The sequence below is a fragment of the Antrostomus carolinensis genome, unplaced genomic scaffold (genome assembly GCF_000700745.2).
Source record: "Antrostomus carolinensis isolate BGI_N321 unplaced genomic scaffold, ASM70074v2 scaffold16907, whole genome shotgun sequence".
NCBI lineage: Eukaryota > Metazoa > Chordata > Aves > Caprimulgiformes > Caprimulgidae > Antrostomus > Antrostomus carolinensis.
Window position 1 is genome coordinate 17,570 of NW_010326838.1, and position 20,060 is coordinate 37,629.

Consider the following 20,060-nt stretch of genomic DNA (forward strand, 5'->3'; position numbering starts at 1 on the left):
TCAATCTCTCCAGTGGTTACTGTCAGCCAATTTTTTGTAACACAGCCTCTAAACTGTCATAATTCAATTCCCTCACACTAAAAATGTTTTTCCAAACCAACAGTTGGAAAGTGATACAGCAAGGTATAGTCAGCTAAGTACACAAAATATATCTCCCGGGGATGAAATTCACTGCTACTTGCATTTCTGATGTCATTCACTGGCCTGAAGGAATACAGGTAAAAAAGCCTCAAGATGCAGATTTTAAATTCCAGTCCTGTTGCCATAATGAGATCTGGCACAATCTTTCCACATATTTCTGTGGGAAACCCAGAAGCCATGTGAGAATGCATTTCAGCAAGAACCTGGTATGGTTTCTTCTCCCACTATCTCTCAATATATCCAGAAGGTTTGTGATATAAGTGAGAGTAACAGTTGACTCCTTACATTTACTGAATACTCCCACATACCGAAGTGAAAAAAAAAAAAAAAAAAGTAGTAGTAGTTTTGGAGATCCTGAAGAATCACAACTGAAAACACAATGCTTACAAGGCCTTATGTACAGCTGCAGTACGGCAGATTCCTACATATTTTTGGACTCTGTTTTGTCATATCATTCTTCTTGCTCTGAAGTGATAAATTAATTGAAAATACAGAATACAGAAACCAACTGAAAGCAAAAGTGCTGCAGCAAGTTGTTTTTTGAAAGTAAATAAATACTGTAATGGTGAAAACAACTCAAGTGTTAAAGTCAGTCTTCAGCAACTGCTTTATTCTGTTTTCAAATGGTTTAGGATAGAAATAGTCTTTTTCCTGGAATTCAGATTTCTTAGATACACCCCACACACCTATAATTAAAAATGGAAACAGCTTTTAATGTACAAACGCACTATTACCCCCATCATCTTCCTTTCATATTCTCCCAACAACTCTAACATGAAGAATGTACCACGCACCATTCAGGTGGACAGGAATAGTATAAACACTCCATCAAATACATGCATGGATACAAAGTAAATATAGCTCTACTTTTAAAAACACCCAATACAGTAACTTCTTACTTGAATTCAGAACAAATCTGTCCAGAAAATTAAAGTATATAAGCCTATACACAAGAGACATAATACTCTTTTTTGAATAACAACATTCACTCTAATTACAGTTTGCAAACCCATTTTAACAGGGAACACTAATAGCAGAGTCATGGAACAAAGTCAACTTTTATTGTCCCCTAGTTGTCCATTCAGGCCTAATACTGGACTCCTCTCTTTCCCCCAGTATCCTCTGGGCCTTCCTTCTCACTGGACACCAGAAGACAAATTGCAGTCATTCTTGTCATATTCTCTACAGGTTCATTAAGAACCAATTCCGACCTGTAAATCATACAGGTCAGCTGGGAGCTCTGCAGGAAGCAATAACACTCTACTTCTCAGTCAGGCTTAAACTGCATTCTTAATGCAGTGGCCTACATATTTTAAATGGAATCACAGTGTCTAGTATTAGCACACTGCTGTACTAAGCAGCCTATTTAAAAAAAAAGCAAAATTGTCTTCAATAATTAAGTGATATGTTATACTGGCCAACAATTATCCATAAATACACACAATGAAAAATTAAACAACTTAAGGCAGATGCTATCATTTTTCTAGGCACCCCCAATATATATAGTTAATGTAGGAAAGTATATTAATTTTACTATGATGTTTTCAAAATCCAGAAGCACAGCAATGAAAACAGTAATGTTTCATAAAACTTGAGAACATTGTTAGAGTATGGCAAAGTTTTTCCTGTTACATACTTAAAGTCTGCCTGCACGCAGATAAAATAATCCCAATATGGAAATAGTTTCTAGTTGTGTGATCAGTATGACTGAAACTAAAGACATCTTTTCTCCATATGCAATGGAATGGAATTAAAATTTGAATAATACATGGCCAAAGTTAAAAGAAATGGAAGAATTTCACAACCACAGCTTGGGCCCTTATTGTTTAGCCCTCTCTGTGCAGTTGGTGGCTTCACTTGGATACTTGCTAAATGACATAGTGATGCATTTCAGAAGGTTAAAGTGATCACTATATGTTATAGCCAACATATAAATGCAAAGAATACTACAGATCTGTGCATAACACAAGCCACTCATACTGAAAAAAATCCTGAAAATCTTACTATGAGCCAAGCACTGAAAAGAAAAGTGAATTCCGTAATGAAATTACTTCTGTGCCATAACAACAAATTACATTAATTTCTGTTGTTCTGAGGACAGCAAATAAGATCCTGTGGGATGATGGAAAAATATTATGTTACAGAATCACTATGAGGCACTTCAGATAGCTTTGTCCTCTTCATCTTCTGTCTAGAAAAGATGCAGACTACCTATGTTCAGAAATAAATAGGAGTGGTAAACACTGTAAAGGAAGAAAAAAAATCAGCCTGTAAATTATTAAGGAAAGTGAACCTTCTGAAAGTCCCAGGGAGTAAAAACACACTTGATCTTTTTCCTCAGCTGCACAAAGATTTTTGGTAAACAAGACCAAACTTCAGACACATGAGATTGCCAGATGTTGCTACTTTTAGTTATTGTTGATACTCTAGTAGAAATAATAACAGACAGTATGAAACAGGATGAAATATCAAGGAGTATAAGGGACTAGTGGGAAGAGAAATAAATATATAAAGCAACTCCACTCTTTGATTGCTCCCTCTGCCCCCAATATATGGAAAAGAATCTTTTGTTAATATATGAGCAGCTGACATCTGAAAAGCAACCAGAGCTCAAAAGTGTTGGGTAAGGTAGGGGATAGCAGAACAAAGGTACCAAAATCTACATATTCAATACATGGCATACATTTCCTATACAAGTCTTACGAACAAAGATACACAGAGGAAAATTGATGGAGTTGCAAACTGTCACCACAAGAACCGTGTAAATTTTCCTTTGAAGTTTGCTACTCAGGAAAAACATTAAGTTTGGTTGTTATTACAAGCATACTTCTTACAACCAGACAACCAAAAAGACAGTTCAAAAGGTAAGTTTCATGATTACATTTGCAATGAAACTGCTAAGGCCTGCAAAGCAGCATGTGCTCTCATACACACAGATGTGTATATCTGCCTAAGCACAGGCTACCTATATACCAACACGTAGATATAGGTATGTTAACATTTCATAAAGCCTGAACATAAATTTACAGTAACCTAAGGTGTAATATGTATGCATACTTTTACACATATATCAGGTACTGCCCAGTATTTTTTCAACCACCAAGAAAATAGCAGAATATCAGATTTATATGAGAATGAACACTGAAATTTTATGTTATGCACCAGATATTTGGACACTTTCCAGCTCACCAACCTGTCACATTGGATAACTTCCATCTCCCTGTAGGCACTCAAGCATTTCTTCAAGAGAAATTTCTCAGTTTTAAGTACACTTGTATTTGCAAACTAAAATTTGAAAAAAAAAAAAAAAAAAAAATCGGACTTGTGTACTCTCTATATATGTGACTGAATTCATTCATATAAGAAATATGTATATGTTGTATCTTATCTCCTGACAGTAAACCTTGTATTAACAATTTCCAATATATGCTCAAAAGAAATATTGAGATAGGAACATTTCCTAATCCATGAAGCCTTTTTTTCTGAGGCAGCCAATAGAATGTAATGTCTCTTCAAAGGAGATGGTTGAACTTTTATTTTCATTAGAGCAGAACAAAGGAATTTCAAGTACCATAGTTCTGAAAATAATATTCAGAACTAAGATCATCATTATTTTATCTTTCAGTGCATCTTCAGCACTTCATGAAGAATGGCATTGCATCATCTCAAGTATAGCCAAATCACACTCAATTTTGCATCCCTAAAACTTGCTTAGCTAAGTACATTTTTCTGCTGCAGTAAATAATGCACCACCTTCTCCACCCAGTCTCACCAACTTAAAGTAATTTTCAAATCTTGCTGTAATATCACTCAGAGATAAAATCCCGTAATCTCTTCCCTCACTGAAATATTCCTTCTCTGAAGTCAGAAGCTTACATCCTACCCTGTATTACTTATCTGTGTTAGATCCTCCTCTCCATTCACCTTCATCCCACCTTGAGGTGGTTCACAAAACCTGCTAGCAGGATTTGCAAAAAAGTTCATATCTTCTTCTTAGGTTCTCATTTCTTAGGTGCTGAAGCAAGGTTCCTTCGGCGTTACCAAAACCCCTGCAGTAGGGAACATCTGAACACGTACGGGAACATACACAGAACTCTTCTGTGCACACAATTGGAACAGGACATTATTCTGTGTACTGGTCAATGAGAATAAGTAATAGAAGAATAGTACAGAAGACAACCTGTACACTGAAGAAGACTCTAGATACCAAACTATGCTACACAAATTATTTTGTCTCTTATAATAAATGGTTACCTTCATAAATAGCTTTTTGCTTCATTAGGTGGGACCCAAAGCAATGACTCCTTGTTGTGATCAACGACTGGTCCCTGCACACAGAGGCCATTTAAAAATCTCTCTCAGCAGCTTCACCTTTCTTTTCTCTGTCAGCTTTTCCTGTGTATCACAGTAAACTGAAAATTTGCACTTTTGGGGGATTGTTTTTTACTTTATAGACTCTGCATCATTCATCCATTTTCATCTGAAAATATTCCCTTCAGTAACCTCCTTGCAGTTCATCTTTAACTTTCAGTACATTCCCATCCATTCCCTTCTACAAGAAACACTGTCTAAAATATGTTTGCCAAAATTTTTTCCTTCTAGTCTTAAAGGGTTTTTTCAAAAGAGAAAAACCTTTTGTTTCAGAAACAATGAGATTCTGTAAGAAAATTTAGTGAAATCATCAAGATTTGCATACCAAGCCACTCACTGCATGACAGACTGCCCTTGCTCTGTCTGTTACTGCCAACAAATACCTGTGATTACCATGTGCTGCCTCTGAATGTTAGCTTCAATAAAAGGAAGAACGCGAGTCCCTGACATCCTCAACAAGTTTTGGACATTTGCAAGTTGAAGAAAAGTCATCACTGGAAAATAATTACAGTGTTTCATGTTAACATTAGTACATAAAGCTGGTGACTGTTTTTGTTCAGTAGATACCGCTTATACAGTATGTTCAAAAGGCAGGAAAAAAGTAATATAGTTTAGAGTGTCTAACTAAGCTGTCAGAAAGATACTATGTAAGTCTTCTGAACATTAAAATCTTGCCATTTCAGAACTTTGCCATTTTGAAGTTAAGCCTGAAGCTCCAACTGAATAAATATACCCATCTTTTTAAAGATTAGATTAGCTGAGGTATTGTGAATAAAATCACTGCAGAAACATAAAACTTCACACTATATTTAAAGAAGTTACATCAAGGAAAATTAAGCTGTACTTGGCTGGATTTTGCAGGGTTTGGGAGTGTGCACTACTTTTCCTGTAAAGGCAAACGATGTACTAGCTTTTGATGCAAGATTTTTAAAAAGTGAAGCTTTCATGTAGAGCAAGACAAAAGGAAGCCAAAAAAATTGTCTCTGACTTTGCCTTTTATTCCTTTTCACACTTCCTTTATGCTTTTTAAAAGCTCCAAGATACTTACCCAGTTTCTACTTATGTTAGAAAGATACCTCCTGACAACAGACGCTTTTTCACCACTCTGTTCTGACCAGGGAGAAACAAACTTGAATCAGCAGAAATCTGTGGTTGTGTCTTCAGTGCTTGACTGGATCCTCCATGATCCAGTGAGGACTCACCCAACAGCTACCTCTTTGCCCACCTGCTAGGCATAAAAGCACGGTACACAGATGGAAACAGAGGACTAAGATTGTACCAAAACTTGGTCCAGTGAAGTAGAGGATACTTGGCAGCACAGATTCAAATAGTGAAATGAAACAAAATAAATAATTAGTTAGAGGACTCTCATAATCTGTTTTTAAATGAACATTATTAGTGGGGCAAGTACTATACAAGTCAATTATAATAGTTAAATCCAAAAAACAAACCAAAGCATATAATAGAAACAGCTGTACTTCAGTAACATCATAATGAATAAACTAGTAAAGGAAACCTTGAAAGAAAAGAAAAAAAAAAAAAACTATGGAGTATTCAGAACAGACTTTTGCAGATCCTAATAAAAATTTGAAGGACAAAGTTCAGTTTGTTTATTATTAATAACTATTAAAATAATTCAATTCCTAATTGTGTCAGTGTCCTAAAGACCAGAACTGGCACATCAGATAACTGTAAAGTGGGATGTGTTTTTGTCTGTACTTTGTCACAAACCCTTTTGACAACCAGTAGAAGAGTTCTTAGATATAACAGAAACCAGTAGTACCACCCCAGCAAATTCTGGAGTAAAAATATCCAACAGAACTGTTAGGCTGACCTGAACAGCATGCTATGCACCTCAGTGGCTAATAACATCTATCTGAAGAGATATTCAGTGGTCTGGGCCCAAGAAATCCAATCATTACATATGATGGTGATCATGGTTCACAACTTCATTTCTCATATGCACTTCAGCACTTCATGGGGGTACTTTTAAGACTGACTTGGACTCTTAAAGGACTGCTACAAGTAATAATGTAAAACTAACTGGTGAAAGTGCCAAACGCAAGCACCTAATTGCAGTGTCCATATTGCAGCTACAGCTGTCAATTGAACATTAGAATTAAATACCACCTTTTTCAAATGCAGACATGGCACAAACTCCAGACCCACAGATTTGCAGTGAAACCAACAGCAGCCCATTTACCAGCTCCATAGTCTGGAAATGTTCCATTGCTAGTAAGACTAGGGAAGCCTAGGGAGTTGTGAAGACACTCATGAAATGAGTGGAGTGGAACCATGCCACAGATGCTGTAAAAGCATCTAACTGGATGTGGAATGGTTCAGATAGCAAGAATAGCTGAGGTGTTATTCTAACTTAACCTGACAAAAATCCAAATCCAGCTTCAAGCCAAAATAAGTCTATGATAACATTAGAAAACACCCTGCAATCTGAGACAATGCAGGAAAATATGTAGAGGAAAAACCAATTCATAACCAATTTGAACTTTTTTCCTCATAAAATGTAAACTTCAGTTACAACTTTTATTTTTCCCCAAAACATTAACCTAGCAGTATGGATTGATAAGGTTACAAACCGCGTTTTAAAATAATCTGTCACTGATTAATTAAATAGTGAAAATGAATAATTTTTCAAAAATATTCAAAAGACATTTTGGGATGAGAAGAACATAGGAATGCTTTCATGATGCAAAAAGGTAGAAGGTTTTCAATGAAGTATGAGCCTTATTTATTCTATCTTTAAAGCTACTTACATCAAGAGAATGCTACAAGTTGGTTATACAATGGTATTCTACTATTCTATTATCATTCTATTCCAGACTCTCAAAATCTCTCAATAACCCAAGGCTACTATAAAAGAGCCTGCTATAAGCATAAAGATTACCTTAAATTAAAGGTGAAACTATTAAAAACCATTCTGCAGTCCACCAGATAGTAATGAATTCCTTTCTGACCTTACTGAACTTAGGAGTTTGCAGAAAATAGGACTGTAAACTCCACTGAGGTTTCTTAGGTTATAAAAATGCAAGACATTAATTATAAACCATTCTATAATGACCTACTGTGATTGTTGCTTTAGAGGTTACCTTTGAGAGAATACTGAACAAAGAAAAACTTGGATAATAACAGAACCACTAAATTATTAAATTGCTTAATACTTTTAGATTTTTTTAAAGATCACCTGAACACTGGATAAGCTGTAAGTTTTACATCTGAATAGAAAAATATGTAGCAATCTGTCTCATCATATTTTTGCCAACATGCATGTTTTAAAACTTGCACTGCACTGAAAAGAAGAAAGAAAGCAAAGCATCTAAACTTGATTTATGTCTGTGGATGGAGGGCGAACAAAGACAATCAAGTTCAAACTCTTGTTTACATTTAGGCTTGGGGACAAGGGGAACACAATGCAGTACAGCTGAGGTTGTATAATTGTGACAAAAGGGCAGGAAAACTGGAAGGGAGATAATTTTTAGCATCATCCAATTCCAATGGCTTTAATGTCTAGCTCTTCATGTTATCTGGTGATGTATGTTTCACTTTACTCTGCAGGGATTTCAGAAGCATATTTAAACTTATCCTCGAAATCTCACCTTATTTTGAGGAAAAAAGCCAACACGAGTTTTATAAAAAGCAGAGATACAACTAAATTAAACAGCTTGGCCAACATCTATCGCTCAAAGTTCCCGACAGAGATTGAAAATGAATGTGAAGACAACTGACATCCAAACCGATATACTTAAAGCTTGAATTCATATTTGTTAATCAAAAAAGTTTCATTTCAGACACTGATTTTTCTCTTTGAAGGGCAGGGTTGAACCTGCATATGGAATGAGTCCTCTGCAGTGTTTAGTCTATCCTCCAGCCATTAACAAGGACACAGTTTAGAACAGCAACACATGCAGCCTTTTGTCCCGCCAATAGTTTTGGAACATCAGAGATATTTACATGAGGGGAAAGTAACAGTCACACCAATTTCTTAGAAACTGAGGATCATGATTCTCCCACCTAGGAAACAGTTTATTCTCAAACACAAACCATAATTAAATAAATCAACATGACACTCTAAAATGAAAATGTCCATCTAGCTGCACATCATAGAAAATCTGTTATACAGGATAAAACATCAATCAGACATGACAAAACTACTCAGTATGAATATATTATATTACAGTTATTACAGCTCTATCAGCTATCATTGTATCTATAATGCTTGAATTCATCTGCTGTTTAATCTTTAGTAGACAGATCATCTGGAAGTGGCAAAAATTTAGAGTGAATCAGGAATTTTAAAGTGCTGATGCTCAAAAGTACAAGGTAAATTATACTAATCATCTTCCTGTTGAAACCTCTCACAAAAATGCTTTCAGCCTAGTGACTTTATTCATTTATTGAAGAAGGTCAGTCCAAACTTGTTTTTTTAAGAAATACTGGCTCTAACACATGCATAAAAGAAGAGCAAAATAGTAGAAATATGTGTCACCCTTTAACTACAGGGAAAAACACTACTTTTTTTTTTTTTTGAGCAAACCAGTGAAATGGAAAATTAAGGTGTCAAACCGCAACTGAATAGGTTTGAAAACCATGCAAAATATTTAACTTTTTCCACAAAATGCAGAAAACCTCCAGAACCACCACAATCACACCTCTGCACTCTTCCAAAATCCCCACTGCCCTTCACTACACACTTTCACTTCATGCAATTTCCCATGATCTCCACTTACGCCTACCAGCTGCACTCCCGTACCCATAGCTTCAGTCATTAAACGGGCATATGAAACAAAAAATGTGTTTGACTCACTTCAAGAAAACCGGAAGGCAGAGGCAGGAAAGATCGAAGAATCATTATAAAAAAAACAAAGGTCAAAAAACTTGTGGTCAAATTTCCTCTGCCTAGGTGGCTAACTAAACTGTGTGTGCATTTCTAAGGACTCAAAAACACAGTCTTGAGGCTGGAAAACCAGAAAAAAATGCAATGATATCTCTCAGTCAGATTCACACGTGTAAACCACTAAAAAGAGGAGCCATTTCAAAATAACATTAACACCTGATAGGCCATTTGTTTAACTACCAGTGAATTAAGAGATTGGAGCAAGTCCACAGAGCTAGTTAAGCAAAACAACCAAGGCACAAGGCATTTCCTCAGGGCTGATGAGCAGCTGCCCAGGAAAGGGATAGGGAGGATGCAAGGTCATGGAATCCTGGCAGACATTAAATCCCAGTAAATTTATCCTACTAAAACTGTTATTATTACAAGACAAATTTCAAACTGACAAATACTTTTTGTTAGAAGTGACACAAGTTAAATTAATATATTTCTATAAAACAGATCCTTAGAATCTTTCATACTTCAGTCAATGTGACAAATGAACAAAACAAAACTTACAAATTGCTGTGCCAGAAAAAATGAGGAATTATATCCTGGACAAGAGAAAATTTATTTAAACTTAGTAATTAGCAATGTTACACCGATTTGATAATCTAAACATACAGCTATACCTCATTGAAATTCAGTAGTTTGGGTTTTCCATCCAAATATTTTAACATTCCTATTGATATTTTTTTTTTATTTCAGCTTGATTTAATATAGATAACAGCATCAAAACTTTCATTACAATTCATATGAACCCCAGACTAGTGGATGCCAAGGTAGCTAAAAATCACACAGAGAGAAAGTAACAATTTGCAAATTAAGAATGCAAGAATCTAGCTCACATGTCTCTATAGCCAAACTAGAGAGCTCTCCTAAAACCCTTAAGGGCTTTTTACTTGTGTTTAAAACACAAAGGATTAGATTTCTAAAGCTTCTTTCTGAATTTAATTGGGCAAGTATAACTTTTAAAGTAGTCCATCTGCCTGGAGCACAGCAGCTGTGATGGGAAGTGGAGAATGCTACTGCAATATTTGGATAAATTCTCAAACAAAACTGTAAAAAGCCTCCAGTAATTAGTGGATGATATGAGAATTCAGAACTTGGCACTGAAACTTTATTTGCAGAAACTGTTGACTTGTTTATTGTGTATACTTGTGTCCAGTGAACAAGCAGCACAGTGATTTAAGCAACTTAATGCTAGTATATCATGAAAGTAAAATTTGGTATTAATGTACATATTTGTTTCCTTGATACCTTATGCAACATTTCCCTCTGCAGTGAAATCATCCAACACTCATTTTCTGCTATAACTTAGTAATAGAATAATATCACATCATTACTTTGCTTAAATTATATTACATTGCCTAAATGTTACATGAGGCTACATAACAGTTTGGGATCTTTCCCACTGCACCCATCTCATCAATTCTTCTAAATTAAATATGGTAGAGTTTGTGCAATGCTTAAATAAAAGGTATACTAAGATATTGGAAGTAGTAAGGCTAATGAAACAACCAGTGAATTAATAGAGAACAGGATCAATAGTAAATTAACACTATGCTGGGAATTTAGCCTCAGTCTTAAAAAAATCACTGTAATCTTAAAAGCAAACTATGTTGGATTATTAAGAATCCCATAGAACATTTCCCAATATTTTGCAAAAAATTCTCCTTTTATTCCTATTCTGTTCTAGCAGCTGGTTTCAGATTTAACATAACTTGCTAAAAATACAGGAAAGATATTTTACAGACAGGTAAATCTCCTGAGTGAGTTTTAAAATTCGGGACTTAAAATGTGCTACTAGTCCAGCACTAGTCATTGCATGTACCAAATTCTGGCTCAGATGATTCCAGTATGATTTGGGTAGGAGAATTCACATTTGTGAGGAAGTCTAACACACAGATTACTTTTGGGGGGTACAAATATAAAACCATTTTTTGGGGTAGAAAAAGAGATTAGTGGTTACATTACACTTGAAAAAGACTAAAATACTTGCAAGTAAAATTTTTATAAAAGCTGGCTCCATATGAAAATATGTTCTCTTACTTTCCTCCAGTCTTCCTAATTTAACACATGCTCATTACGACTATATTATTGTCCTAACCTTTTTTCAGAAGTATAAGTTTTAGTGGTCACTCAAAATGTTTAATATTTGTTTTTTCATTATGAGCTCAGGACAAATGTGACAAATCACAGCTTTACAGGCCAGTCTCCTGCATGCAAACTGAGTAGAACACTTTACACATACGTGCAGCCAATTTCAGTCTTGATTCCCGAATAATTAATACTGTGCTGGAAAGATATTTCATCTCCCCAGAAAAGGTTCTATTTGCATCAATTGCATTTTAAAATAAATCTATTTTTCCTTGACCAAGAGTTGTACTAAAATCTGAACACTTTGAAATGAGCAAGTCTAAAAAACCCAACCAAACAAACAAACAAAAAAAACCCAACAAAAAACTACCAACTTTGTGTTTTTAAAACCTCAACTTGCCTTCAAATTAAGAACTTACATTCGTATTGTTCAGGTTTTTATATATTTCATCCATAACAAGACTTAACAGACATTTTCAAATCTGAAGACTTAAGTTTTAAGATTTATATTTGGGGCCAGATTCAGGCCTGCACGTAAGTACTGATCACAAAGAGAAAATTACTACTCTGTATATTTTATATCCATTTTTGGTGTTTTCTATTTCATATGAATAAAACCTTAGGCACTTCAAAATTGTAAAACATTTTTTAGTGTCTATACAAGTACCTCACTGCCAAAGTCAAAAAAACCACAGGAGGTGAAAAGTTGTTAGGAGACAGCAGAAGAGAATTACAGTGTTTGGCAGTTTGTTCATCTACAACTGTTGTCTTTTTACTTTCAGGAAGCTTTTCCTGTTATTCTGCGTTTGCTGATTATTCAGTCTGGACCACTCTTCTGATGCCAAAGTATTTACACAGCTTCCCCAAATGAACCAGTCCCTGGGATACGATTTGCCTTGTATTTGCATGAACTGAAGTAACAACTACACATCAATAACTTCTCTCACTAAAAGCCACTGGCTGTTGTATTTTTGCCTGGTCAGAAGTGGTTACATTCTGCTTAACTGTTTGGGAAGATTAGTTTCATTTGCAACATTAAAAAGATGTCTGAAAAAGAAAAGGTCTCTCTAAAGAAAGCAATTAAGTTTGGTATCAATGGATATTTTCCATCTGTAAAACTATGCTTTAGAAATGAAAATGCCCCCAAAAGTTATTATGCTACTTGTTTAGACAACATGCACATAAAATATATGACTGATGCGTTGTAAAAAAAGCTGGATGACTAATGGAGAGCTGACTGTCAAATGACAGCCATCAGGAAAGCCATAGATTCAACCCTACCTTTAAATTAGTTAACTGTAAGCATTAACGGCCTGTTGCAATTTTGTAGTATGATCATGTTAGCTTCAGAACACAAAAATTTATGCATTCCCTAGCTACAACAAATCTTTCCTTAAATTTGACATTTAATTTCTTTATCTTAGTATTTTGTCTAACCAGCAATTAAATTTGCAAGAGAGCATGTCAGTTAGAAGTATACATAATAACAACAAGAAGAATGAAAAGCTTACCTTCTGCAGGTGTAAGGTATTCATTTACATCTTAGGAACAACCTTAATATACAATTCAAATGACAAATGAAATGGGTCGCAAAGAAACACGCTACTTAGAGACTTTAAATTGTGATTCAATGGCCCAGCAAAACATGAAAATGCGTCCAGTGCTATTGAAAAGGAACAGTCTGGATTCAGTCGATTTTATGAGACGGCCACACCACCGCAGAACCAAATCTCAGCAAGTTCGATTCAAGGATGATGGTGTGAACACAAAGATGGACCTGGGTACTAATCCTGCACAAGATATAGCATTTACAACTGGAAAAACAGAAGTATTTAGGGATAACAATTTTTTGCTACATCAATCTCCAACTTTTCCAAGGGCTCAGAAGGGGCTTCGGAATATTGCCATACAAACATCTCCTCGCCTCAGGAAACACTTCCCCATTTTTAAAAAGAAAAAGCTGACAGTAAGCAAATCACTAACAGAAATGCCAACTGAGCCTGCAAATTCTATCCAAGTAAATGGCGACCTTTCTGAACACGACATTATGTCTTCTGATCTCTGTTATTTAAGAATAACTAACCATTTGGAAGATGGGTTTAGGAATAGTGAGATGGATCATCATTTAAGTCAATCAAAAGCACAAAGCAATGGACCTATCCACTCAGATGATTTCTCAGCATCAGAGAAGACAACTGTTTCTACACAGGTGCCTGAATACATACATGTGAGTTTTCCACAAGACAGCAATGTTTTTATGGATACACCAGACACGACCATGAATTTAAGCAGTTCACTGCATTCTTCTACTGTCATAAATAGCAATAAAAAAAATGAAAACAGCACGCTGTCATCTAATTGTGAAAAAGCATACTCTTGCCTAAGCAACTCTAACTGCAGTGAATACAAACCTCATTCTGACTCTTGTGAAGGAGATAAAAGTGATTCTGAGATGCTTGTAGCTAAAGATGCAAGCAGTAAGAAAACCACTCCATTATCACCTCCATCAAATCACAGTTCATCTCCTTGTTTCCTCAGAGACTATCAACAGGCAGGAGAGCAGAAAACAGATATCAGCTGTGTGACATTAACAAATGATGATCACACAACAATGTCACTGACCAGCAGTAATATATCAAAATGTGATCTGTCATGTAATACTGAAATCAAGAAAAATTCTACCCAGTCAGATGTTTCCCAGTGTAACAGCTGTTTAGAAGGATTTCACATAAAGTCTTATCTGCCAAGGAATGAAATAAAGCCACAAAACAAAGAGATTAGTGAAATAAATCAAATTCATTTGGCACATGGTGAACTCTGTGCCCTACAAGGCAGGCTACAGTCTGTAGAAGAATCCTTGCAGTCAAACCAGGAGAAGATTAAAGTCCTTTTGAATGTAATCCAAGACCTGGAAAAATCCAGAGCCCTCAGTGAAGGGTATGGTGCATTTTAATATTAGTAATTAATCAGAAATGTAAAGTAGATGTTAGCATTCTTTTAACCTTTGCTCTTAGGAAAAAAAAAAAAAATCTTTCCTGCAATATTTAAAGATGAGTTTGCAAAAACAGTATCTTATGCCCTTTTTCTGGTATTTGGGTCTCAGCAGAGAAGCAAATCTCTTTAGAAGTTTGGCTTTAGCTGACAGTGCCTTTACTAAACCCAGTGTGAGACAGTTTAACAACTCCCTTTTTTTAGTTTAGATTTATAGTGTCAGATATAAAGCCACTGACACCTTAGAGTTGGCAGTCACCACCTAGCTAAAATCTGTATGTAGCAGAACAAAACCCAACAGTCTAACATACTACCATATAATCGAAACTCACGGCAAGCCAACTATCTTTTACTAGCAAGGTCAGATGCCCATTTAGTGCCAAGGCAGCCTATTGCCAAAACGGTTTATATCAGTAAAAAGCTGCTCCTGTTCAAAAAATTACTACGGCCTTCCTAAGCAAGCAGAAGTATTAGTGGCTAAAGCATACCACCTGCAGATATTTGGGGACCACACTGCTAGTTACACTTCATGATACCACAAACAACACAGCTGCTTAAAGGGAATGCCTTAAGAACAGGAAAAGGCACAATGCCAGGTAAACATCAAGACTCAAGAGCTTCAATATGTCAGGAAGACTTCACAGGAGGGGGAAGAAGGTGCTTAAAAGGGATTAAAGCTATGAACACACAGCATGTAAAGATCATTAGCAAGAACTCACTTCGGACTCTCTGATTTTAGAATGACTTCTTTCTGCACTATCATAAAAGTGCTGTATTTATTTTTAGTATGCTCTCATAGTGACTATTAGCCAAGGCTGCAAGCATTATTTATGTAGCCTATTATTTATGTAACCTATTTATGCATTAGAAATAACAGTAATACTATAAATGCAACTAATGTCTAAGATTGGACACTTTTGTAGGACAAGGTTAAAATACAATTTTAACTATTTCTATGCTCAAAGCAGATTTTAGAATATCCTAATAATGCTTTCCAAACCATTTAACAGCAGCACCTACTAAATGCATCTTAGGGTACATTTGGAAGTTCTGTTTCATGATAATGTAGTATATCCCTTAAATAATTTTTTCTTCAAAAACCCCACAAATAAATCTTTCAAAGTATCAGGAAAATAAAGGTTCTGTTTTATTTTATTTTTTAAAGATAAAACAATATTAAGTCTATGTTATCACACATTTACTTTTATACTTAGCACCCCTAGCTTAGGCATCTAGAATAATCATTTATGAACAACTGGTTTGTGTGTAAAATTGCATCCTTTGTTTTAAAATTGGATCACGTGTATCAATAGTATTTACTGACTACAATTAAGGAATAACTGATAGTCTTCCACATTTCCACAAACTGCAAAACATCACAGTAAGCAGGTTGCATTGATATTTCTATGTAGGTTCAATTGTACAAAAATAGCACAGAACGTGATAGTGACTTGCTCAGGTGAGTCAGTACCAGGATTTTGCACTTGTTCCCATGTGGACAAAAAAGGTTTGTAGGGCTGTGCAAAAACTGCCAGGATATAACTAACTGAAACCACAATTTTATACGCATCAGTTTTCTTAAAACTTCTGAAGAAAAAATAAATTTATATTGAAGAACTCTTTCTTTCTCAAAGTATTTTATCTGGGAATTGAAATTACCTTTTTGAATCTCTGACAAATAATTCTCCAACTCACACTCCAAATACAAATTTATACTAATTTTGAAAATGAAAATAAATCAATTTAGCATGTAATTTTACTTTGTACAGATTACCTTTTTATCTGGAAACATTAATCAGTAATGTCCATCTGGCTCTTAGCATGAAAATACTTCTGTTAGTTTCCACTGTGCCTGCATAAATTTTTATTCTGTGCAACATTTTTCCCATATAATTCAGCCCCAAATATCCTCTCTCAGAGAGTTGTTCTTCGTAATTTTTCTGTATCCGAAAAAGCCCATATGATTTTCTAGCACCAACTTTGTAATAGCCTAGACACAGCAGACAAGATCCACGTAGACATACTGATAACAAAACTGCAAAAACATATATAAAACACCAAAATCCAAAAGTTCAGTTCAAAAGCAAGATTCGAGGCAGGGCTCGGCGAGAAAAATCCAAATATCTTAAGCAATCACTTCTCTATAGTATATTTCATATAACCTCCACTCAACTATGGTTCTTTAGAAAATTACTGAAAAAAATATGCACGCCTCCTTCCCTGCAGGTACTTATGTACAACAGAGTGGACAAGTTTCAGTTATGTTTGCAAATGTGACCACTACAAAGGGTAACTTGCAGTGAAGCACAGTCAGATTATTCAGCAATATTTACAGTCTGTTTCTGTTTAGTTAAAACACAGTCAAAACCAAAAATTTTGCCAAATATCTTTTAAGTTTCACACTGAGATTTAATGATAAGCTTCAATCCATCTTGCTAGAATTATCTAGCAGCAAAACTGAACATGTCAAGTACTTGTTGAGGTAGCACAACACATGTGAAGAACCTCAAATTCCGAAAGCAATCAGAAAATTATTTTGGTACCAACTGAACTCGCCTACCCCAAATAAAACTCATTAAATGTAAGTTTTAAGCATTTTTCAGATGTAATGAGCCACCAATCTCAAACTGTTATAATGCAGATCTCTCCATCATAAAAATAATTAAACTGTAGTTGGTGTTAAGTATGAAAGTCACTTTTCTTGTTTTCTCAACACTCAAACTTGTATATTATCAGCAGTAAAAATCTGACTTGTTTATACTGAAGTGAGGAAATATGAAAAGGCATAAGGGTAGAGATCAGATTGCTTCACCAAAAGCATGGACATACATAGATACACCTTAAGTGTGTTCAGTTCCATGTCTAAGTGTTTTCATAACAAGTATTCATGCAATAACCAATCAAAATCATAACCAGCATGAGGTAGGAAAAATACAAATCAACATAGGGTTTGGGTTTTTAAAGCAGTTTTCTAACTTAGACACTCTAATTTTTAGTAAGGATAACAGAAGTAGTGAACAGAATTACTTTTACTTCATGAAAGATTCAGAGATCTGTTAATGTTTCTATAAATACACATTACATGAACTACTGTCTATTACAGGCGCAACTTCTATCACACTGGTCAAGACCTCAACAACTGCAGCACCTGTCAGAACACCGCATGCATCATTTACAGGTACCTCACTCCTTCACACCATTTTATATTTTCTTTGTATCTCTCACAAACGTACAACACAATGTTTGCTCACAGCTATAAAAGGTCCCAATTATTACCAATCCTTTTTTTTTTTAACAAAAGACCAAGTGGTATGTGTGAGGTGGTTTGTTTTCCCAAGTAGAAAACAATTCTTGTAACACCATCTGAAAGAGGTACTGTACTCCTGAGAATTCAAATAGAAAATTCCCACTAATGTTTCACAGCATTATTATTACTAGCATGCTTTGAAAAATTTTGATGCTGTTTCTGATTATGAAATTCCCTTTGTGTTTTACATTTCTAAAGCTGAGATTTCTGTAATAAATTTAAATCTAGGAAAAGATAAACACTCAATTCTCCAAATGCCAGTAAGCTATAGCTACGGTTCATGTTTATGTGCAAAACAAAAACAAAACACCCACATTTCTCACTTCAGTAAATGTTTACTTGCTATTATTTTGAGAGAGTGCAATTTAAGTGTATGTTACTCCAAATTTAAACTTCAGCTTATCTTAAATTCTCATGACCAAAGTACCATGCTCCAGAAGCTGTACATGTTTCAAATGCTATGTCTATACAAACACACTGTGAGAGTCTTCAGCTTGCCAGCCATCAACCAAAAAGCTGGCAGGTACAGTCTTTGTTATACTGCACAGGTAGTTTGTCTATTCAGTAAGGGATTTCCTAGGGCTTCCACCAGGTTATAAACACATTATCCAATCTCTGCAGCCTCAGTTATGAGGCAGAAAACACACATCTTCAGTTACAGATTCTATAAGATTCATTTGTTCCCTTCACAGACTTTTAAGTAACATATTGCACAAAGGTAGCACAATCAGGGCTGGAGCTCACACTTTGCCATTTTAGATCCTTTCCAGTACTGCCATACACTGCAGACCTAAGAGAATGAAGAGGAAGATGAGTGCATGGTCAAAATTTACCTATGATATCTTATGCCTCAGTTGGAGGGGTAAGGAACATGTATTAAAACCAAAGGTAGTGGAGAAATTATAATACTGTTATTTAATCTTTTTTTCATTCCTTTTTTGTGACAGACACTTTACTCAAAGGACTTTGCAGTTGATGAGCCAATTACTTAAAGGGAGTTGGACTAGATGACCTTTAAAGGTCCCTTCCAACTAAACCATTTTATGATTCTATGCATCTTTTTCCTTGATATATCTATCACATTTCTGATGTACTGTTTTAAATTTCGTTTTTGTAGAAAGCTCAGTGAAAAATGAACTTGCCAATCACATATTGTGAAGATCAAGTATTTAAGTTAGACATTACAGTATGAAATGAAGAAGCTGATTTGAAATATCTCCTAGAAAATTTTTATCCCTTCAGAGCTATTAATACATATTAGTATTCCAGAGGTTTTGGAGATTGAAACAAGTTTAAATTTAAAAAATAAAGGGTAAGAGAATCTCTTGGCTCTAGAGATGATCTCTCCAACATTAAATCAGAAATTTTAAAGAGAAGAAAAAAAGAAATGTGAGCACATGCTATTCTTACGTATGCTATAAACTGAACATTTAAATCTCCAGCACTCGTGATCTGTGACTACTGAAAAGTTTTAAGTTGCAGTTTTAGCAATAAGACAATAAACTGATCAATTTTCTCATTTAAATCACTTTCCTCTACTTGTTTTATTTATTAGTTATTGCTTCCTGTCCAGAGATCCCTCTCCAGTTGTTCTAAATTAGAACTGTCCTATTGCTTTCTTTTTGCCAGCTGAGTTACTTTATTTCATTAGAAAAACAAAAACGTTATATAATTATGTTATATACTTGTAAGGGAAACAAGCTTCTAGTTAATTTTAACATATTATTCAACATTTATGGATTTCTATATGCATACAAATATTCACAATTAATAGTGTTTCAAGATATGCATATTTACAGATTTCTTCTACTCAGTGCCCCAATCAGGTTCAAGGCCTTAGTGTGACATCCCAACATCCCTCTGATGACAACTTTTTCTTCCCAAAGAGCTTGCATTATGAAAAATACAACCAGCTTCTTCCTGCTCTACCCTCTGCCTGCCAAAATCTCCACTGCAGATATAGCTGATTGATAGAACTTCTACCCTCCTGCCCAGAAAAAGACCATTGAACTAAACAAAAATCATACAGCACTGCATCGTTTTCAATTGTAGGGTTTTTTCCTCTTTGTTTTTGTTAAATTGTACTGGCTGCACCAGACTGCTTAATCACTGTTCACATTGATTCTTTTGAACCTTTATTTGTGTGCACAAATCTGCTCTTAACTAATTAACATCTTGGCTCTCATTTTACAGAATCAAAAATGGGGGTTGGAGGGGACCTCAGGAGATCATCTAGTCCAACCCTCCTGCCAAAACAGGTTCCCT

The 20,060-nt window shown here is 35.2% G+C and overlaps 2 protein-coding genes across 2 annotated transcripts in view; one reads left to right on the plus strand and one right to left on the minus strand.

The window, feature by feature from the left end:
• Nucleotides 1–20,060, minus strand: part of DOCK2 (dedicator of cytokinesis 2) — a 111,119-nt gene that overhangs the window by 14,207 nt on the left and 76,852 nt on the right. The window lies entirely within an intron of this gene.
• The window catches only part of INSYN2B (inhibitory synaptic factor family member 2B), an 8,208-nt gene continuing 1,215 nt past the window's right edge, over nt 13,068–20,060 (plus strand). Inside the window, exons 1-2 of the mRNA XM_029085892.1 lie at nt 13,068–14,434; nt 17,592–17,666. Of these exons, the coding sequence (XP_028941725.1) occupies nt 13,068–14,434; nt 17,592–17,666 (1,442 nt within the window). The remainder of the gene's footprint in view (nt 14,435–17,591; nt 17,667–20,060) is intronic.